The 23,228-nt window shown below is 37.9% G+C and overlaps 2 protein-coding genes across 5 annotated transcripts in view; one reads left to right on the plus strand and one right to left on the minus strand.

Annotated features, from left to right (window-relative positions):
* The window catches only part of SREK1IP1 (SREK1 interacting protein 1), a 63,507-nt gene extending 59,508 nt beyond the window's left edge, over window positions 1-3,999 (minus strand). For 2 of the 3 annotated variants that reach the window (XM_047728921.1, XM_047728919.1), the window contains exon 1: window positions 3,814-3,995. In XM_047728921.1, the coding sequence (XP_047584877.1) occupies window positions 3,814-3,826 (13 nt within the window). In that variant the 5' untranslated portion in view covers window positions 3,827-3,995. Of the gene's footprint in view, window positions 1-3,813 lie in introns of all 3 variants that reach the window. The other variant, XM_047728918.1, reaches the window with a different exon arrangement.
* Window positions 4,000-4,065: 66 nt separating this feature from the next.
* CWC27 (CWC27 spliceosome associated cyclophilin) overlaps window positions 4,066-23,228 on the plus strand; it is a 196,688-nt gene continuing 177,525 nt past the window's right edge. Inside the window, exons 1-6 of one of the 2 annotated variants that reach the window (XM_047728916.1) lie at window positions 4,066-4,481; window positions 13,210-13,306; window positions 17,075-17,187; window positions 19,845-19,988; window positions 21,394-21,492; window positions 22,348-22,451. In XM_047728916.1, coding sequence (XP_047584872.1) covers window positions 4,440-4,481; window positions 13,210-13,306; window positions 17,075-17,187; window positions 19,845-19,988; window positions 21,394-21,492; window positions 22,348-22,451 — 599 coding nt within the window. In that variant the 5' untranslated portion in view covers window positions 4,066-4,439. The remainder of the gene's footprint in view (window positions 4,482-13,209; window positions 13,307-17,074; window positions 17,188-19,844; window positions 19,989-21,393; window positions 21,493-22,347; window positions 22,452-23,228) is intronic. The other variant, XM_047728915.1, reaches the window with a different exon arrangement.

Genomic DNA, 23,228 nt, shown 5'->3' on the forward strand with positions numbered 1-23,228 from the left:
AGTTAAGAAAATTACTTCAGCAGCCATGTGCAGCACAGACTAGAGAAAAGAAATTATGTACAGTTTAGGAATGAAAAGCAATTGGATACATTGTAATTTAGAGTACTTCTATTACTAAGAAGTTACAGTGATATGTTTTAAAAATTGACTCACTTTCATATGCCAGATGTAATGTTATTTTGGCTACAGAAAATTCCCTATCTTGGCTATATAGATTTTACTGAATGAGAGAAAGAGTTTTCGTGCCAGCCACATGGGTAACATTCACTGACACTGGTGTTAGGTAGACTCTTCATGGGGAACGGTGAATCATCAACATGAATCTCAGAACTAATTTTAACAACTTGAATGGGCAAAGTAGTTTCTAAAAGAAAGTCAAATTCACTGAAATCTGTATTTAAAGCTCATTTTTATTATTTTTTAAAAGATTTTTATATCTTTATTTTGAGAGAGAGGGAGGGAGAGAGTGAGCACGAACAGGGAAGCAGACTTCCCGCTGAGCAAGGAGCCCTATGTGGGGCTCCATCCCAGGACCCTAGCCCATCATGACCTGCGCAGAAGTCAGATACTTAACCAACTGAGCCACCCAGGTGCCCTTAAATGTCATTTTTAAAATAACAAGTAAAAGTCTACGATTTCCCTAAGAAAGTACACATTTCATTGTGTTGCCTACATAATGGTGTATGTTTACACATAATGCTGTGGAAAAACAGCTGAAGTAGGTGAGCATAAAACAAAAGAGGCTGATTTTCACTTGTGGAAAGCATTCTTGTCACTTTATAGTCTTATCATAATAATCACTAGCAAGACAACCCAAGAAATGCCATGCTGAATCCATATGAGCATTATACCTAAAAATAAAAGAGCATAACATAATACTTGGCCTTCTCAATAATTATTTCAAAAGGTTTCTCGTGGAGCCCTATTTTTCTTTAGTCTACTACCTGGATCGATCACGCAGGAAATTATCTCAACATTTTCTGTAACTCTATTTCCTAATGGTACTTGCATTGTACTCTTACAGTGCTGTCATAATTATTATCTCCATTTTTGCTGGGTTTAAACAGTCTATCCATGTCTTGCCATCTAGCTTAATGGCACAATTTAAGATTATTACACTTTGGACCATTATTTTGAATTGGAAGAAGGTTAACATATCTATAACACTGGTCTAAGTTTAAGGAAATTCCAATAAGGATGTTTTAAAAAAAAATCACTTTTTTTCTTCTTTCTTAAGCACCCCACTTTCATTGCTAGACCTGTTTCATGAGAACACAAGCTGTGATATTGTGTGCCCTAGAGGATCTAGACCGTGTAGGTGCTCAAAAACGCTTGCTCAAGTAATAAAACCAACCATTTAGGAATGACAGCAACTCAACTCTAGTTGTAGTGGTGCAATACAAGAATCATGAGGGCTGATGTGAAGGCTCACGACGCCTAGGCAACCTACCACGCAGACCAGCCTTCCTCTGCTAGCTCCTTACATGTTGATAAGCTCCAGGCTGCAGCCACAGACCCTTTCTTCAGTCTCTACACACTCTACCTGAGCACAGGCAGCCACTACAATGGTCTCAACTCCTATTATACCTGTGGATGACTCAAACTGTGGTCTTTGATTCTGGCTTCTTTCCTAAGCTACAAATTTTCTCTCTTACTACCTATTAGATAGTTTCATTTATATGTCTGACTATACCTCAACACAAACCCTAAACTGAAATTCTCATCATCCCCCTAAAACCTGCTCCTTCTCAGGTTTTACCTATAGTAGAAAATGGCCCCACCCAACTGTGTAACAATGAAACCTATGTATACCCCACTTCCTGTCTTACCCACCTACACCGAGTCAGTCACAGATTCCTAGTGAGTCTACCATCAAAAATGTATCTCCAATCCATGTGTTTCTCTCCTTTCCTGATACCACACCTGAAGCATCATCATAACTTACCAGAAATTACTCCTAATCAGTGACCTGTCTCCAAACTAGTTCCCTTCCAATCTATTGTCCAGCCAGAATGATCTTTCCAAAATATGAATCTCTTAAAACTCTTAAATGGCTTCCTTTAGTCCTTGGGAAAATATCCAAAATATTTGTCATAGCTTACAAGGTCCTTTAAGAGGTAGGAACTACTTTGTAAGTTATACTATAACACAGCAAGATGAATAAGTGCATGGGGACTAGAAGAGTCCCCATGACCTGTCACTTACTAGCTATCCCTTAATTAGCAAGTAACTTTGTTTATCCCTCAGTATGCTCATATAAAATTGAAGTATTCATACTTATCTTACAGTACGGACGTTAAATGAGATAAAATACAATGCTTGACACACTGTGTGACACATCTGACACATAGTAAACACTATTTACACATCTGATACATTAGTAACTATTAGCTGTTATTAGCTCTCTAGTTAATTTCTCACTTCTCTCCCATTTGTATTTTGAGTTCCATTTATAGGGAGTATCTTTTACTTCTTTTATTTCCTCTTCTCACACATTTCCTCCTCCTTTATATATCCAGTCCCACTGGCTGCAACTTCCTCTCTCACCATTCCAACCCTCCTGGAATTCTTCAAGATTCATCCTAAATGCCACGTCCTCTAGGAAGTCCATTTTCCTAGCCCCTCTAGTCTTCTGTGAGGTGCCCTTACTATCGCTCTTGAAGACTTCAAATTTTCCCTGCCATACATATGTCTGACTTTTTGGTCCTTCCTCCCCATTGCTACATTCTAAGTTCTGTGTGAAGTGCAACTGTCTTGTTCACCACTGTATTCCCATTGCCTAGGACATTACCTAGCACGTGGCAATAGAGATAGTTCTGTGTATGAATGAGTGTATCCTTCCTCTTTCATAATTCCCCCTCCTCCCAAAACTGCAGTGGTTAGAAAAGAGCACTATTCCTGAAATAGTGATCCGTAAAATATGGTTCAGAAAAGGCTGCCACGGTACAAACATGCTTAAATAAGACTGGGAAGGGTAGGTTAAAACGGAGTTCGGGCTTCTGAACCGTAACACTTCTGAGTCTCTCCTATACTAAGGAGCATTGTGCATCTCCAAGCTGCGTGTTTGGGGGCTGGAGGAATGGGGGGTGGGGAGGGATACAATTCTCAAAATAACTTCTGCAACCAGGGTTCTTCAAGAGACATCGCAGCAAACCTGGTTTAAGCAGATGCCCTCCCCGACCAGAACGTCCGAGTAAGCTGGTAGTTGTGGCTCAGCAATCTCTTAAGCACTTATTTCGTAGGGTTCACTGCTTGTAGGTCGGTACCCACTGGACACAGAACCTGAGAGCGGGAAGAAACCGCAGACGCACAAAGAGAGGCCCAGCGGGGGACAGCGACCGGTCCACTGCCGCACAGGAACTCCGTACAATAGGAAGAGAGAGAAGGAACCCAGACGTCAGTTTCGTCCCTGCGACTTCCACGACAAACAATGCCTCTGGCTGCTCGGGTCCGTCAAGTGTTGCCACCTGAATTTTATTTTCAAGCCAAACCGAAGTGAAGTGCGTGTTTCTGGGCTCCTCGCCCGCGAGGCCTACAGTTCCCGGCCTCCTCCCCGCACGACACACTTTCCCTGTAATCCAGGCGGCGCCGCGGGAGCTCGGCTGGGGTGGGGGAGATAGTTTCTGTCGTTCCTTCTTCCCTCCAGAGATCATTTGTGGAGTGTACACTTTTTCAAGGAGACCAAACGAGCCTGTTCGTTTTAACGCCCCCGCCTCCATCCCCATGGGCGCTACTCCCCAGCCTAGCGCACCCAACCTACCCTACCCGCTCCCTTCCTCGCCTAGACCTACGGGCCCTGGCGTCGGTCTTCACCTGGGACTGCCATGGCGCTGGTAAGAGGGGTCGCAGGAGCCGTAGGCTTTCGAGAGGACACCCGCCTCACGCCTGCAGCGAGGACAACAAAAGGCGAGGGCGGCCTCTTCCTCCCACCGGCGCCGCGGGACCTCGGTGACTGTCCAGGAAGGCCTCCGGAGATAGCGGAACCAAGTCGCGTTGATTCAGTTTCCGGGGGAGGTATATTACAGAACACACATGGTCCGAACCATTGCTGCCAACTTCGGGGGAGGGGCCGTGAGTGAGACCTGCCCATACGCGTAATGAAGCAAAAAACACCAAAATTTATAGATTGCATTTAAAAATTGTAACACAAATTAAATTAATCTGTGGGTTCTTAATTATTTTTCCTGCTTCCCTGGAGCCCATCGGAACCCCCCTTTTCAGGATTAGCGGTGCTCTGGTCCGGGGGCGACATGGCGGCGTCCGTGAGGAACTAGTTTGGGGTAAAGGTAGTGCTTGGTTTCGCTGTCTTGGCGACATTGACAAACTGGAGCTTTCCGCGACCATCCGACTGAAGGAAGCGTTCACTGATAGGTGGACAGCTTTAGAGATCGGCCCTCCGTTCTTATTCCCAATTAGAAGCCGAGTCCTGAGCACTGACCATGAGCAACATCTACATCCAGGAACCTCCCACGAACGGGAAGGTGAGCGCCTCATCTAGAGAACCTGGGCTCCTGGAAGTGATACCGCACCGACTAAGGGAGCTCTGGGGTCTTAGGATTGGAAAAGATCCCAAGAAGTCATGTCCCGTACTCCTGCCTCTGAACAGGACTGCATAGAAAACCATCTATTAACACCTCTCTGCAAACACTTTGAAAAAGTCCTCAAAGGCAGATATCTCCATCTACCAGCCTTCTGGTCCTATTTCTTGCTTCAGCCTAACTCAGGCGTTTCTAGGGTCTTAGGTACATTGTAAATTTCGACCCCCCCCCCTCTTTTTGCTTAACTTGGAAATTACTTTCTCCATTCATCTTACAGTTACTTATGGAACGCCTGGTCGCACCAGGCACTGTACTAGGTGCTGGGGCTACAAAGATGGTTGGGTAATGTTGTTGCCCTGGAAGAGCTTATGATTTTCTCTGGAGGCAGGCAGGTAAAGAAAAATCTTGTGTTATGTCTAGGCATGCTTAAGGAGAGAGGAGTCTAGTGCTATGGTAGTACTAAAAAGTGAGCAACTGGGAAGGAAGAGAAAAGCTTTGTGGATGAGGTATCTTTTGAGCTGATCTTAACTTTTTTTTAAAGATTTTATTTATTTATTTGACAGAAAGAGATCACAAGGAGGCAGAGAGGCAGGCGGGGGTGTGGTGGGGTGGGTAGGCTCCCTAAGCAGAGAGCCTGATGCAGGGCTTGACCAAGGACCCTGAGATCCTGACCTGAGCTGAAGGCAGAGGGTTAACCTACTGAGCCACCCAGGCACCCCTTGAGCTGGTCTTAAGACATGAGATGACTGTCGGGAAAAGTAGGGAATGGGAAATGTTCCCACATTAGAATGAGATAATGATTTTCTGATTGATTTAAATGGTCAAGGTATGTCAATTCCATTTGAAGATTTTTCTCTGCAGTATGAGGCAGAGGAGTCAGTAATGGAGTAAGTATCACCTGAATTCTTAAACTGAGAACTAGTCTATATCATGTATGAAAGACAATGAACCAGCATAATGGAGAAAATAGTGTGGCTGAGAGTACATAGTTGTATTAGGATAAACTAAATTTACATTAGATGGAATTCTATTGCATGTTGTATCATAGTTCATGCAATTTTTTGTTGGTTGACATTTTGTAATATAATGGAGGCAATTTGAAAACAAAAACAATAATGCTCTAATTGATATCCCCAGCAAAAATTTCACTGGGTATTTTGAGCTGAGCAATTATTTTAATTCTTTGTTGTTTGAACTTCTCCTTACTCCTTACCTACCTCACATCATTGTGAAAACTCAAAATACCCCTTTTCAGATTACCAAATGTTTTTTAAGGCTGATATCACCCACAGTTGATAAACACTGGTAGAGAATTAATACATTGCCCATCCTTCTAGACTGGGCCTTCACATCACACTTAATGTTCCTTTCTCTGGTATACTCTTTGGCCAGCTCAAATGTCTCCTTAGCAGAAGGAAATCCCATTCATGTCTTGCCTGCCTCTCAACATTCCCTGCCTCTCTCCCTTTACCTCTGAAGTTTTTTCTAACTACTTACTAGTTACTGTTTATTGTGTCTTCTTCCTTCCCTTCTCCCCATAGAATGCAAGCACTCTGATGGTAGGTATCAGCTTCTAGAATGATGCTTGACAAATGGTAGGAAGAGTGCAGATATGTACTGATTGAACGAATAAATGGATGAATTAATACCATATTTCTCTTAAAGTATTAAGCATCAATGAGTTTGAGGTTATACTGCTGCTGGTCAAGGGAAGATTTAGTTGCTTTACTCTGGAGGAAGATTTGATGTCATCATAAAGAGGAAAAGCTTTAACAGATATACATTACTGAACAGGAGATCTTTTATTCCACACATGTTTATTGAGCAGCTAGCACATGACACCTCTATGCTAGGACTTAGGGATACAGGGAAAGAAAAACCAGCATTGTTCCTATTATCATGGAGTCAGTGAAGTAAAATATACATTCACCACATAGTCATGCAAATAAGTACATGCCAACTGTAATTAAACACTGTACTTATGGAACAGAATTGGGCTTATGGAGAATATCAAGCCTAGCCAAAGTTTTCTTTCAGAAACAACTGGGGATTTTTTCCCAGTGTAAGTCCAATTGAAGACATTGAACCTCAAAGTTCTGTATCATAGAGAGCACGTGGCAAGAATTTTGGCCTGGAAAGAATTTAAAGATTTTATTTATTTAACTGACAGACAGAGATCACAGGTAGGCAGACAGGCAGGCAGAGAGAGGGGGAGGGGGAGCAGGCTCCCCGCCTAGCAGAGAACCCGATGCAGGGCACTCGGGGCTTAATCCCAGGACCTTGAGACCACAACCTGAGCTGAAGGCGGAGGCCCAACCCACTGAGCCACCCAGGTGCCTCTGGCCTGGAAAGAATTTAAAGAGATAGAAAAACAAGTTTGCTCAGTGGATGTTTAGTGCCTATGCTGTCTAATGATACATTAGGTACTAAAAGAATAAAGAGATACTCAGAATAAATGGGACAAAGTTCCTCCCCTTCAAAGAGCATAGTATCAACTGAGAAGTAATTGACACGGTTATATCAGTGGTAGAACCCCTAGCAATTGTCTACAAATGTACTGTGTTTTGCTGTTACTCAGGCCTATGAATATGAGGCACAGAAAGTACCATTGAGAAATGTCCTTTTACACTCAAGAGGAAATTGCCACATACTATGAACACATAATTTAAATTGCATATTAATATATATTTATTAAGAAACATAAAGTATTGTCTTAGGAGCTGCAGGAAAAGGAGCCACTGAAACTTCACAAAGTAGAGCTGGCCAACCAAATGTATGCAGAAAGGAGACATGTGCCCTTTTTTTTTTTTTAAATTCTTTATTCAAATTTAATTTAGTTAACATACACTGTATTATTAGTTTTAGGAGTAGAATTTAGTGATTCATCAATGCATATAACACGCAGTGCTCCTTATGTCAAGGGCCCTCCTTAATGCCCATCACCCACTTATCCCTTCCCCTGATTCACCTCCCTCCAGCTCAGTTTATTTCCTAGAGCTCAGCATCTTCTATGGTTTGCCTCCCTCTCTGTTTTCATCTTATTTTATTTTTCTTCCCTTCCCCTATGTTCATGTGTTTTGTTTCTTAAATTCCACATATGAATGAAATCAAATGGTGTTTGTCTTTCTCCAACTGACTTATTTCTCTTAGCATAATACCCTCTAGTTCCAGCCATGTCATTGCAAGTGGCAAGATTTTATTCTTTTGATGGCTGAGTATTATTCCGTTGTACAAATATGCCATATCTTTTTAATCTGTTCATCTGTCAATGGGCATCTGGGCTCTTTCCATACTTGGGCTATTGTGGACTTTGCTGATAACCTTGGGGTGCATGTGCCATTTTGAATCACGTATGTGTGTATCCTTTGGATTAATACCTAGTACTGCAGTTGCTGGGTCATTAGGATAGCTCAATTTTTAACTTTTGAGGAACCTCCATACTGTTTTCCAGAGTAGCTATATCAGTTTGCATTCCCATCAACGGTGTGAGAGTTCCCTTTTCTCCACATCCTCACTAACATCAGCTGATTCCTGTGTTGTTAATTTTTGCCATTCTGACCAGTGTGAGGTAGTATCTCATTGTGGTTTTGATTTGTATTTCCCTAATGCCAAGTGATGTTGAACCTTTTTTCTATGTCTGTTGGCCATTTGTATGTCTTCTTTGGGTAAGTGTCTGTTCATGTCTTCTGCCCACTTCATGATTGGATTTTTTTGTTTTTTGGGTGTTTAGTTTGATAAGTTCTTTATAGATTTTGGATGCTAGCCCTTTATCTGATAAGACATTTACAAATACCTTCTCCCATTCCATAGGTTGCCTTTTAGTTTTATTGACTGTTCCCTTGCTGTGCAAAAGCTTTTTATCTTGATGAAGTCCCAGTAGTTCATTTTTGCCTTTGTCTCCCTAGCCTCTGCAGAAATGCCTAGCAAAAAGTTGCTGCAGCCGAGGTCGAAAAGGTTGTTACCAGTGTTGTCCTCTAGGATTTTGATGGATTCCTGTCCTTCATCCATTTTGAGTTTATTTTTGTGCAAGGGGGAGAAGGAAAAGCAGATTCCCTGCTGAACAGGGAGCCCGGGGCTCAATCCCAGGACCCTGAGATCATGACCCGAGTCAAAGCCAGATGCTTTTTACTGGGTGTAAGCATTCTTTTTATTAGGTGTAAGTTGACTGTGCCAGAGAAAATTATATAAGAATAATAATTACAATAGTAATAGCTACTATTTTTTGAGCATTTACTATTTGTCAGGTACTGTTCAAAGCAGTCTATGTAGAATAAATCATTTTGTCCTCAACAAACCTATAAGAATATTATACCTATTTTTACATAAGGAAGTTGGGTCACAGATATGTTAGATATCATGTCTAAAGTAACAAAGCTCCTTTACCCTTTGTAAGTGGAAGGGTCACTATTGTCCTTTGAGCACCCTGACTCCACACACTACAAAGGCAGGGATGACGTATATTAGCTCGTTTTTTAGAGCAGTGGTTTCTTTTTTTTTTTTTTTAAGATTTTTAAGAAAAATTTATTTATTTGACAGGCAGAGATCACAAGTAAGGAGAGAGGCAGGCTCTCTCTCAGTAGGTTAAAGCCTCTGCCTTCAGCTCAGGTCATGATCCCAGGGTCCTGGGATCGAGCCCTGCATCGGACTTTTTGTTCAGCAAGGAGCCTGACTCCCTTCCTCTCTCTCTGCCTGCCTCTCAGCCTACTTGTGATCTCTGTCTGTCAAATAAATAAATAAAATCTTAAAAAAAAAAAACGCCACATATTGTATGATTCCATTTATATGAAATGTTCAGTAGGCAAAGCCATAGATACAGAAAGTAGATTAGTGGTTGCCAAGGGATAGGAGTAAGAGGAAATAGGGAGTGACTGCTAATGGGGACGGGGTTTCTTTTGAGGGTGATGAAATGTTCTGGAATTAAGTAGTGGTCATGGTACTAAAAACCACTTTAAAAGGGTGACTTGTTTGGTATGTGAATTATATCTCAGTAATGCTGTTATTTTTTAAAAAGTTTCATTATATCACTAGTAAAGAAGATTAAGAGTTATCTAAAAATACTGTTTTTATGTAATCCTTTGAAATGTTTATATTCTGTGACTCTTAAAATACTATAGGAAAAAAAGTACATATTTGAGGACTGTGTGCACCCAATTCCTTAACTCCTTCCCACTTCCCTTCTCATCTTTGCTAATACGGATGCATACTTTGAAAAAGTTGGAATCATTGTATTAGAATTCGAAAGGAGAGAAGACATGTGTAGGTTCCCTTTAACAGTAACATTTTATTTTAAGTATACAAGGGGATAATAGGTAGGACAGGACATTGTCTTTTTAGATATACTGTATTTTTGGGATTGGGGTATATACCAGTTTTCATTCAAAATCAGAAGGTGTTACCCAGTGTTCTAGATACAGTCTAGGGAGTTAGTCACTCACTTTGCATCCCAAAAATATACCTCCCAAGAATATGAGAATCTAGCTGGGTTGATTTGTCATGATAGAGTATTTCTTTTCTTTTCTTTCTTCCTTCCTTCCTTCATTTCTTCCTTCTTTTCTTCTTTCTTTAAGATTTTATTTATTTATTTGAGAGAAAGTGAGAGAGCATGCACATGTGCACCAGCCAGGGAAGATAGAGGGAGAAGCACACTCCCTATTGAGTAGGGAGCTTGACCCAGGGCTCAATCCCAGAACCCTAAGATCATGCCCTAAGCTGAAGGCAGAAACCTAACCTACTGAGCCATCCAGGTCCCCTCCAGAATAGATCTTTTGGGTGTTGTTTCATGCCAAGCCAAGTTAGAAGTCCTTATCTTCATGAGCAGGTAGAAAAGAGGCTATCAAAGGATTCCATTGACTATAGATGGTGATTTTGAGATATACCATTTTAGTAATATACAACCTAGAATTAGATGGAGAATGTTTCATTGTAGGTATGCCTGGGTGCTCAGTGGGTTAAGCCTTTGCCTTCAGCCCATGTCATGATAGCAGGATTCTGGGATCAAGCCCCGCATCAGGCTCTCTGCTCAGCAGGGAGCCTGCTTCCCCCTCTCTCTCTGCCTGCCTCTCTGCCTACTTGTGATTTCTCTCTCTCAAATAAATAAATCTTTCTAAAAATTTTTAAAAAAGAGTGTTTCATTGTAAATTAGGAATGTTTTTTTTTTTTTTTTGAGAGAGAGAGAAGAGGGGTGGGCAGAGGGAGGGAGAATCTCAAGTAGACTCCCCACGGAGCCTGGCATGAGGCTCAATCTGATGACCTTGATGTCTTGACCTGAGCCAAAAATCAAGAGTCAGATGCTTAACAGACTGAACCATCCAGGTACTCCAGGAATGGCGTGATTTTGAATGAGAAAGTAGAATGTTTATATGTAAAAACATAATTGTAAAATTGTCTTATGGTGTCACGGTTTCATGGGTTCATTGTTCTTTAATTTCTTTCTTTCTTTCTTTTTTTTTTTTTTTTTGGAGATTTTGTTTATTTATTTGACAGACAGAGATCACAAGTAGGCAGAGAGGCAGGAGAGAGAGGAGGAAGCAGGCTCCCTGCTGAGCAGGCATCCTGAATGTGGGGCTCCATCCCAGGACCCTGGGATCATGACCTGCGCTGAAGGCAGAGGCTTTAACCCACTGACCCACCCAGGCACCCCTGTTCTTTAATTTCTCAATTTGCTATGCCAATATTATTGGAAGAAAGGCTGCAAACTTTCTTAATTAAAGCAAGTTTAAATGATTGATTTTTAAATGAGTAAGTTTTTCTGATTAAAAAGGTATATGCTATTTTTTTCTTAAGTCCTACATTATTTCTGAAAATGGTATTTGAATGATATAAATTTATAATGACTTGTATTGAATTTTTTTATTCAAGTATAATTAACATACAGTGTTATATTATTTTGAGGTGGAATGATTCAACAGTAGAATTATTCAACAATTCTATACAATATTCACTGCTCATCAAAATAAATGTACTCTCTAATCTCCTTTATCTGTCTCACCATCCCCTACTTCCCCTCTGACAACCACCATTTTGTTCTCAGTATTTAAGGGTTTGAGGGCTTTTTTTGACGCTTTTGTTTGTTTTGTTTCTTAAATTCCACATATGTGTGAGAACATATGGTATTTGTATTATTGTGTCAGACTTAGCAGTATTATACCGTCTTTATCCATACTGCTGCAAATAGCCATATTGCACTTTTTTATGACTAATATTCTACTACCAGATTTATATATATAATATATATTTATGTATATACATACACACTCACACACACACACACACACACACAGACATCCATGCCACTTATTTATCCATTCATCTATGGATGCACACTTGGGTTGCTTCCATATCTTGGCTATTATAAATACTGCTGCTGTAAACATAGGGGTACAAATACCTTTTCAAATTAGTGTTTTTATTTTCTTAGGGTAAATACCCAGTAGTGGAATCACTGGATCATATGGTAATTCTGTTTTCAATTTTATTTATTTATTTATTTTTAAAAGATTTTATTTATTTACTTGACAGAGATCACAAGTAGGCAGAGAGGCAGGCAGAGAGAGAGGAAGGGAAGCAGGCTCCCTGCGGAGCAGAGAGCCCCATGTGGGGCTCGATTCCAGGACCCTGGGATCATGACCTGAGCCGAAGGCAGAGGCTTTAACCTACTGAGCCACCCAGGCGCCCCGTTTTCAATTTTTTAAGTAATCTCTGCACTGCTTTCCACAGTGGCCACACCAGTTTACATTGCTACCAACAGTTCATGAGTGTTCCTTTTTCTCTACATCCTTGCCAACACTTATTTCTTCTTGTCTTTTTGATTCTGGCCATTCTCAGAGGTAAGGTAACATCTCATTGTGGTTTTGATTTGCATTCCCTTGAGTATTTGCATTGCTAGCTGATTTGAGCATGATTTCCTATGTCTGTTAGCCATCTGTATGTCTTCTTTGGAACAATGTCTATTCAGGTCTTCGACCCATTTTTTTTTTTCTTTCCTCTACCCATTTTTAATTGAAAAAAAAAATTTTTTTTTTTTTGGGTGTTGGGTTGTATAAGTTCTTTATGTATTTTGGTTATTAACTGAAGAGACATGTCTACAAAAACATTGCTAAGGCAAGTGTCACATTGCTGTCTGTTTTTTTTTTCTGGGAGTTTTATGGTTTCAGGTCTCACATTTAAGTTTCTATTCCATCTTAAGTGTATTTTTATGTATGGTATAAGAAAAGTGGTCCAGTTTCATTTTTCTGCATATAGCTGTCCAGTTTTTCCAGTACCATTTGTTGAAGACACTGTCTTTTCCCTGTTGTACTTTTTGAGTGTATTTTTTTTTTTAGTATAGCAAGAAAAGCCCAGCAAAGTTTTTAACTTTAAGATTGAAAACTCATTAATGAATGCCTTAAATTGAGCAGCATTTCAACTAATTATCAAGCCAAAATGATAATTTTTTTTTTAAAGATTTTATTTATTTATTTGACAGAGAGAGATCACAAGTAGACGGAGAGGCAGGCAGAGAGAGAGAGAGAGAGGGAAGCAGGCTTCTTGCTGAGCAGAGAGCCCGATGCGGGACTCGATCCCAGGACCCTGAGATCATGACCTGAGCCGAAGGCAGCGGCTTAACCCACTGAGCCACCCAGGTGCCCCCAAAATGATAATTTAATGTAATGATGTCATATTCTTTCTACAGGTTTTATTGAAAACTACAGCTGGAGATATTGACATAGAGTTGTGGTCAAAAGAAGCTCCTAAAGCTTGCAGAAATTTCATTCAGCTTTGTTTGGAAGGTAATCATAACTCTTGAGTTTTATTCTGTAGGAAATTTTTTATTAATTTAAAAATAAACTGAAGTGTATCTTTCCACAACATTGAGGCCTGCTGTTAAATGGTGGTGATGAATGATAGGAGTTGATATGAGTGATATGGTGTTGAGCTACTGTGTCAGGAAATAGAGGGAGGAGATAAAGACTGTCTTTCAAATAAATCTGTGTATCTTCAGTAGAGAAATTTATCTCTCCAGTAAAACTTTGATCATTTTTTATCTTTGTCTATTCCCCACTTCTTTCTTTCATCCTCCAAATAAAGGTACTCCCTGAGATTGCCTTGGGTTTACTCTTCAGTTGTTACTTCTATCCAAATAACTGTCAAATTTAGAATTCCAGCCATTTTCTCTCTTCTTTACTCTAATTTACATATCGAAGTGGACTTTACTCCCAATTTAGTAGTGGACTTTACACTTCCTCTGTCAGCTATAACTAAACCAGATTGCCTTGTCTTTCACCTGCTGATTGTGATTAGCTTTTGCCTGGGTCTTTCTTTCTGTAATCTTTAATCTGTTTACCCTCTTTTTTTATCCATCTAGCAGCCAAATCCTCAGATGGCTTGGTTTCCTAGCCTTCCAGCCTTGTTTTTCATTGCAGGAAATAACCATATGGCTTCAGCTGACTATTACTTTTAATTCCTGAGCATTTCCTTCCCATTTCCACTTTCACACATACCCTCATACCTTGCTTCATATCCTCAGTCTCCTTTCAGAATACTTTTTCTTTCCTTCTTTACTGTTTAAGTCTACCCACTTTTTAATATCTGCCCACAGTTCCATCTTCTCAATGAAGCCTTCCATTCAACATTCAGTGATGTCATTATCAATGTTTCCAGTATGATTTTAGACCGAGTCACAAAGTGACTATTTTTCTTTCAATAAACTTTACAGAATTATACATCCACTTGAGTGTTTTCTCCTTCAGAATATTCTCCTGTAGAACTAAACATTATAAACATTTTTGTAACTTACTGGCTTTTGGAATACATTGCATATGGTTTCAGATATCTACAGTGGTGGCAAATCATTATCTTTCTAAGTTATATCTGATTGGTAAAGAGAGACAGGGTTAATCAGGTATCAGAAAACAATATTTTGAGTCAAAAGCAAGGTGTGAAAGAGAACTTAGTATAACCAGTAGGAGGATACAGAAAGAGCTCTCCAAATAGATAATAATTATACAAATAGATAATTACCAGGGGAGGATTTAAGATATAAAAATAAATAGACTTCCCCAAAAACCTGCTCCCCCAAAATAGAGGGAAAGACATCTGCAAAGACCATTATTAATAATTGCTATGGCAGGCAGGAAGGAAATTGAGTCAGACAGGTAGTACAGTCAGAGAAGCCTCAAATAACTATCAACAGAACCAAGAAACAGAGTAGACATAGAGAAGTCAGACTTGCTTCTGGAAAGAAGTTTTGAAGACTCAAAAGCTCAAATTTTATAGGGGAAGAGTGAAAGTACAAAAACATTAGAAAGAATGAATGGTAATTAATAATCCATGACCAGGTGAATGGGAGAAACAGAAAACATCTGGATATAATATGATAGTGAAGAAAAAATAAAGTTAAGTTAGGTCATGGTGGAACTTAATTGGAACAACAAAAAATTTATTCCCCTATTTATAAGAACACAAGGAGAAAGAGAAAAGAATAGGAAAATCATAAGAAAATAACTCAGAGCAATTCCCTTAAGTTGAACAGGTGAAAGATAGAATTATTACTGCAGAGGCTAAGAAGAAACCTGAGAAGATTAATTTAAATGAAAATACTCCCAAGTAAAGTCAAGGTTTTAAAATCGAGAACCCCATTTTAATGAACTAATTCTATGATTTAAACAAGTCATGAAATTTCTAGGTCTTAGAACATTCATATCAGTATTTACTTCAACAAGGGATGATTTCCAGAATTAAAAAGTAAATGAGTAAAAACCAGGAGGGTGGAACATGATATAGATACGGCAGTTAAAGGCAAGTTTTTAGTCGTTTTTTTTTTTTTCTTTAGCTTTACCTAGGTATTATAGACAAATAAAAATTGTATATATTTAGGATGTACAACATGATCTTTTTAAAGTGTACAGTGTGATGATTTAAGACACATACACATTGTGAAATGATTATTACTATCAAGTTAAGTAATATATCCATCACTTCACATAGTTACCTTATGAGTGTGTGTGTGTGGTGAGAATACTTGAGATCTACTCTCTTCGCAAATTTCAAGTATACAACACAGTACTGTTAACTATAACCTCCATGCTATACACTGGATCCCCAATAATTATTTATTTTATAATTAAAAATTTTGGGCGTATCTGGGTGGCTCAGTCAGTTAATAATGAGAAAATTATATGTATATCATGGTAGATGATAGTTAATAATATTGTATTGCATATATGGAAGTTGGTAAGAAAGTAGATCTTAAAAGTGCTCATCGTAAGAAAAAGGAATTTGTAACTTTGTGAGGTGCTGCTGGCTGTTAACTAAGCTTACTGTGGTGAACACTGCACAATATATATAAATACTGAATCATTATGTTCTATACCTGAAACTACTATAATGTTAAATGTCAATTATATCTCCATTTTTTAAAAATGGTGGGAAAAAATTATGTTTAAGGCTACCCAGCCAACAAGATGCAAGAGTCAGAACTGAATGCTGCCTAGTTTTAACCTACTCTGAGTAAATGGTTACTTAATACAGGAGAGATACTTTTAGATTCAGTTTTTACAGTTTCTATTTGTAACCAAGGAGCACTTCTTTGCACTGAGTCTCTCTTGCCAATATTGCTTTAAAGTGTGGATTTTACGTCCAGATAGATCCTGCAAATGTAAATAATGATGAGGGTGCCTATAAGCCACTGTATTATATAGTACTTTATGAATTATGATAAACCATAGTCTTGCTTTGACTCATAAAGTAGACACTTGATTGTATTTGTCATTGAATGAGTTACCTTGTGTTTAGGTGCAAATAAGAGAAGACTCAACTCAATATTATTTACATAATAAAGACATTTATAATCCTGTATGAATGACAAGAAATCTGGTGTCAGGCAGTTCTGCAGCTCAGTGAAGCTTTCAGGGAACTATTCTCCCTCTTTCTGCTTTCCAATCCTAAACACATGACTGAACTAGGACTACACTCGGGAATTAACTCCATCTCCCATCTATTATGCTGCTACTTGTTTTTTGTTTGCTTTTACAACAATAATAATAGGTTTTGTTTATTCAGTACTTCCTTCAGGGCTACATATATATTCTTCATATGTTTTCCACTTTAAACTCTGATTCTGTCAAACCCTAAATATTGCCCTTCTGCCCTCACCAACTTCTTGGCTCAGGATTTACCTCACAGAGATGTCATGCTTCTGCCACATACCACTTCTTTTTCTTGGTGAAGTCTCCTTAATGACTTCAGGTTCCAAATAATAAGTACTATTAAGAGATCATATATGATCCCTCTTGTATTTTTATAGCTTCCAAATATATTTATACATAAACTGTAATCTGGAGTTGGAGAGAATCTTGGAAATAATTACAACAACCACCATGCTTTTTTGTAGAAATTGTACTATTTTGAGTAGACATTTTATGGTAAGTAGGAAAGAAGGGGTTTGATTTATGAGCCTATTTAATAGTGTGAGAAAAAAATCTTGTGACTCTAATATTAACTCTCAAAGCTATACACTTCGTTTTAGACTTTGCTAAATTATTTTAAATTTCTTTCAGCATATTATGACAACACCATTTTTCATAGAGTTGTACCTGGTTTTATAGTCCAAGGGGGAGATCCTACTGGCACAGGGACTGGTGGAGAGTCTATCTATGGAGCCCCATTCAAGGTGAAACTGAATTTTTATTGTTATTTATTTGCAAATCAGTTTGGATTGCTTAATTGAAATGACTGTGCCCCACATGAAAAAAATGCATTTCACATTAGTGCACAAAATCTGGTACCTGTCACGTGTTTAGGATTATACAGGTATAAGAGCAGCACTTCCCCTTTCGAGCATTCTGAGTTGTCTTATTGCTAGCTTTTACACTAGGTTGAATTCAGGTATACCTGCTTGTGGTCATGAGGAAAATGTGAGGCAGGAAAAAAACCTATATTATGTAATTCTTGATATCTGGCAATATCTGATCTCTGAAACTCTGTAAATGTAAAAGATTTTTAGAACATTTCATATACCATCCTATTTTAAAATATTTAACACTATATGGAATTTATATTAATCTGTTTGGACCATTATAATAAAATACCACTGATGGGTTGGCTGAAACAACCCATGTTGTTTGCTTAAACAACAGCAGTTTATTTCTTACAGTTCTGGAGGCTAGGAAGTATGGGTCAACTTATTAGCATTCAGTTTCTGGCGAAGGGTCTCTTCCTGGCTTGCAGATGGCCACCTCCTTGCTATGTTTTCACATGGTAGAGAGAGTGAACTTTGGAGTCTCTTCCTCTTTTTATAAGGGCACTAGCAGTCCTGGATTAGGTCTTCACACTTATAACATCACTTAACTTAGCATTATCTCCTTGCAGGCCCTGTCTCCCATACAGTCACACGGAGGGTTAGAGCCTCATTCTATGAATTGGGGAGGCGCAATTAGGTCCAAAGCAGAACTCATTCTTAATTATGCACAACAGATGTTTGTAGCCTAAAACACATGTCATAACAGGAAATCACAAGGGGACAGAAGAAAGAATTAACATAAAATATATTAGGAAAAAAGTGTATTAATTAAGAATAGGTCAGTGATTTATTAACTGCCTACACAGATCTAAAAAGAAAAAAAAAGAGCATTGTAGTTAATAACAGTGGGTTCAAATAAAAACTACAACTTAGGTTATTTATTAATCTGATGGTACCAATGTCATGTTCTTTGTATGAGTAAACATCGGTAGCTCTTAAAATATGAGAATTTTTAAAGACATCATGTTTATACGAATGAGATAGAGGGTCTGGAGTTTCTTTTAATTTTTTACTGGGTCACTATGTGATTCTTAAGAAAAATACTTGAACTGTTTGCTTTAATTTCCAGATGATAATGGCCTTAGAAAATGAGGAATGGGGGCGCCTGAGTGGCTCAGTGGGTTAAGCCTCTGCCTTCGGCTCAGGTCATGATCTCAGGGTCCTGGGATCGAGCCCCGCATCGGGCTCTCCGCTCAGCAGAGAGGCTGCTTCCCCTCTCTCTATGCCTGTCTCTCTGCCTACTTGTGATCTCTCGGCCAAATAAATGAATAAAATCTTTAAAAAAAAAAAAAGAAAGAAAATGAGGAATGGCTATAATAAAAAAGTCTCAAATGTAACTAAAAAACTACTTTGCATTTTACCAAATTGACTTGTCTCATGATTTTAGAGCTTCCATCTAGTAGAAAGCATTCCTTTATTCTATTGTTCAGTGTAACAGTATAGCACTTTCTCATAATTCTTTTCTAAATTGAGATTTTTGCTTATTATGTAATACCATTATCTTAAGTTTTTCCATTAGGCCACTTTTGATACAGTAGAAAGAGTTATGACTTTTTTTTGTTTTGTTTTTTAAGATTTTATTTATTTATTTGTCACAGAGAGAGAGGACGAGCAGGGAGAGTGGCCGGTAGAGGTAGAGGGAGAATCAGGCTCACTGCTGAGCTAGTTGCCTGATGTGGGACTCGATCCCAGGACTCTGGGATAATGACCTGAGCTGAAGGCAGATGCTTAACTGGCTGAACCACCCAGGCATCCCAAGTTATGACTCTTTGTGCTCAAATCTTTGACAATTACTTATTAAGGAAAAATAACTTTCTTTCTGAAAAGCACTGACTACATCATACGCCTATATTATAAATGAGTCTAGTATCAGGTCTGGATAGAAATTCTGTTAACTGAGAGACTAATGTATGTTATGTAGCCCTACCATAGCAAGAAATCCAGTTTAGAGAGGCTTGCTCTGGTTCTTTGGAAAACTGGCAAATGGGAGCAGTGCCAGTTCAGAAAAGACTCAACAAAGACCTTTAAAAAAAAGTAAAGCACATAACACAATTAAGTAGATTCCTTGAATTAAAAAACAAGAAGAAAGCCATTTTTTCAAGACCTTTAGAATGGAGTGGGGAGGGGCAATAGTTGAAGACCCTACAATGACTCCAAGGTAGTGTTTTTGGAAAAGAAAAACAGAAGGTTCTAAAAAGTTAGATAACTTTAAGGGTTGGGAATAGAGGAATGACTTAGAAATCTCTTCCCCTTTGAGTGCCCTTCTTCTGTGTAAATAGGCAGCTTTCCCATAAAATAGGATACATTTGTGGTTGAGGATATTTAGAAGATGCTTATAGGCTAGTGAAGTCAAGTTTAACATTAGTGAAGGAATAGGAAGTATTGGATTTGATTATACTTGAAAATCAGTCAAATAAAACTTTAGCATTTTTGATTGGAAGTTATACAGAACCTGGTTAACAGAGTAGGAAGAACCTTATAACTGAGGTCATTCACTAAACTTTTTTTTTTTTTTTTTTATGCTTCAGGATGAATTCCATTCCCGGTTACGTTTTAATCGGAGAGGACTGGTTGCCATGGCAAATGCTGGTCCTCATGATAATGGCAGCCAGTTTTTCTTTACACTGGGTCGAGCAGATGAACTCAACAATAAACATACCATTTTTGGAAAGGTTTGTGTCCAGTTATCTTCAGCTTCTTTGATAAATATGACCAACTTATCTAGGAGCTGCCCTCATAAAAATATTCCCTGGGATATTTATTATTTCTAAAAATGATGGAATATATTCCTTTTACAAAGAACTATCAGGGACCACCTTTATTTTTGTTTGTATGTTTCAAATGAGTCATTAATTATGACTGTAAATGTTCTTTTCTAAAATCATACTGATGATATTAGCTACTATATTGCTCATCTGATAATGTTTTTATGTTTTTAGAAATCTAGGTAACAACATTTAGTAGTTTAAAGTTTATTTTTGTCAAGGATAAATTTCTTAAGTGTAAAGTGGAAGTTGTGTTAACATTAAAACATTTTACCTGAAATATTACTTTGAGTAGTACCTATTTATTCCTGTTCACATTTAACATCTTTCTTTAAAAGGGGATTCTGACGGTTTTGTTTTTTCACTCTCCCTTCTAAAAAACATATTTCCATGTTTTAAGTCGTAGGCATGTTAGACATCACTAGTGTATCAGCTCCCTCTACTGGTTCAGTAGGAATGGTTTCCCCACAGCCTAGGCAAAACTGGATTGTGTGAGGATGAAAGGGAAAAAACAAACTGAGCACAACTGGAAAATTGGTATTATTTTAAAACGCCTGAGAAATGTTGAATGAAAGGACTCATGCTGAAAACATGCAATACAATCTGGTTGCTTAAAACTTAACAACATGGGTTAAAATATGCACATTTGAACCACTATAACAGGTTGTCTGATGTTCGTAGATTTTCCTTCCTACCGTTTTTAAAAAATCAAAACATATAATAAAGTGAGATTTAGACTGTCGTTCTGCACCACTTTTTACAATTGCTAATATATAACGTTCACATTAGAGACAAAGTGTAGCATAGTAATAAGTATTCAGAAAGGCCATCACTGTCAGCTCTGTAACTTCTTTGAATCTCAGTTTTCTTATCTAGAGAAGGAGGATAATGGCAGTACCTGCTGTTAGGATATTTGTGGAGACATAACAAGATAATGTGTGCTAAGCACTTACAGGTGGTATTGTTATCTGCTCGTTCCACCCACTTCTAAAATCTGAATTTGTTTATTTTGTTTAAATGAAAAGCTGTCATTCAGTATGAGGTTACTTGGCATCGTATCTTCACTTTTAATAAAACCTGATGTTAAATATATATTGGAAGTTTTCTAAAAATGTTATTGAGGGATTGAACTCCCTTTATGCTTTTTCCCCTTGAGAAGAAGTTGCTTTATTTGTATTATTTAATGCGTAGGCTCCTATATAAAAATACGAGATTTCCTCTTAATTATTGAAAAAGTATTTTCAGAAGCCCTCTCTTATTTCAAAGAATGAATATAATAGTTTACAGTTAGGTTTTCTGTCTTGTTTGATAGGTCACAGGGGATACAGTGTATAACATGCTGCGGTTGACAGAAGTTGACGTAGATGAGGAAGAAAGACCACGTAATCCACACAGAATAAGAAGCTGTGAGGTAGGAGCATGATGTCCAAGATACAGCACTTAAATTATCACGTAAGAGAAGCGGGCTGTTAGTATTTTTATTTATTTTATTTTTTAATTTTTATTATTTTTTTCTTAGGTTTTATTTATTTATTCATGACAGACAGAAAGAAAGAGAGGCAGAGGGAGAAGCAGTCTCCCCGCTGAGCAGGGGCGCCTGATACAGGATTCGATCCCAGGATCCCGGGATCATGACCTGAGCTGAAGGCAGATGCTTAACCATTTGAGCCAACCAGGCGCCCTGTTAGTATTTTTATACTGTTGGGTAAAGGCTTTATACTAAATCAACATCATAATTCGGATTTTGTCTCTGTAATTTAGGCACAATTTCTGATTTAAGAATTTTTTTTTTAAATTGAAGGCTTTGGTTTCAAAGATGAAACTTTAGCTGATAATCCAGTATATGAAAACCTTGACTTATAAGGGAAAATTAGAAGAATTAGGCTTATTTAGCTCAATGAAGTGCCTTCCTGGGTAATTTTAGAGTGATCCTTCATTGAGGAAGAAGGTCCTTAGAAGCATTTGATTTGGGGTCATACTCTCTGAGCTTGTCTTGCTTACTAGGTATTATGTTTTATTGAATGTTTTTCCCTTTTGTGAAATCAGGATAAAATACCTTTTACCTAATTACACATAGGATTATCAGGAAAATCCAGCAAGGCCATGTAAGTGGAAGTACTTTATGTAGTAAATATATCACTAGACTTATAATAGTTATGTGAGCAAAAAATACAGAAGTTAATATTAACACAATTGAATACTGGTTTTAATTTTTTGTGAAATTTTTAAAAATGGGAAAATGTTTTCAAACTATTTTTTTCCATAGGTTTTGTTTAATCCTTTTGATGACATCATTCCAAGAGAAATAAAAAAGCCAAAAAAAGAGAAACCAGAGGAAGAAGTAAAGAAACTGAAGCCCAAAGGCACAAAGTAATCAGAAATAATAGAATAATAGAAATTCATTCATTTTATTTCCTTTTGTAACAACTGTTTACTAGTGAGGGAGAGGCCAGTGTCGACTGGGGAGATATCTGGATTATGAGGTGGTTTTTTTTTTTTCTAAATATGCATTTCTTTTATTAAAATACTGTATGTAACAAGCTAAAGAAGTATTGTGTCACATGTCTGCATGAAATCTGTATTAATATTTATGATCACTATAGCAGTTATTTATGTAAATGAGTTAAGATTTTTTTTTTTTACTTGTTTTTCAACTAATATATGCTCTGTGTAAAGAATTTGGAAAGTCAAGTATGAAGGATATAATGACTGCATGGTTACATAATTTAACTTTTCACTCCTGTTTTGTAGTAAGTAAGTTACAGTATTTTGTGGACAATATTTTTCATATTACTAGTTTTGTCTATTTTATTAAAATAGGTATCAGAGAGTTAGATTTCAACTTCCTCTTTTAGTGAAGTGTAGCATCCACATTAGTGATTTTAGTATATTCATAGTTGTTAGATTCAGACAGTTCCAGGTACAATCCTGCCTGACACCATTTATAAGAGCAAAGTGTGTTCATATTTCTGAGCTTCAGTTTCCCCATCCTGTAAAATGGAAATTATAATTACAACATCTGGGTGTTAGGAAGAGAAAATGAGCAGGGGGAATTTGAAAACACCCAGTGGCATAGGTATTCAATCACATGTGTTTCTTTTCCATGATACCCTACAGTATAAGGAAGTTAAGCTGCTTTTATAAACT

This window comes from Lutra lutra, chromosome 5 (assembly GCF_902655055.1).
Source record: "Lutra lutra chromosome 5, mLutLut1.2, whole genome shotgun sequence".
NCBI lineage: Eukaryota > Metazoa > Chordata > Mammalia > Carnivora > Mustelidae > Lutra > Lutra lutra.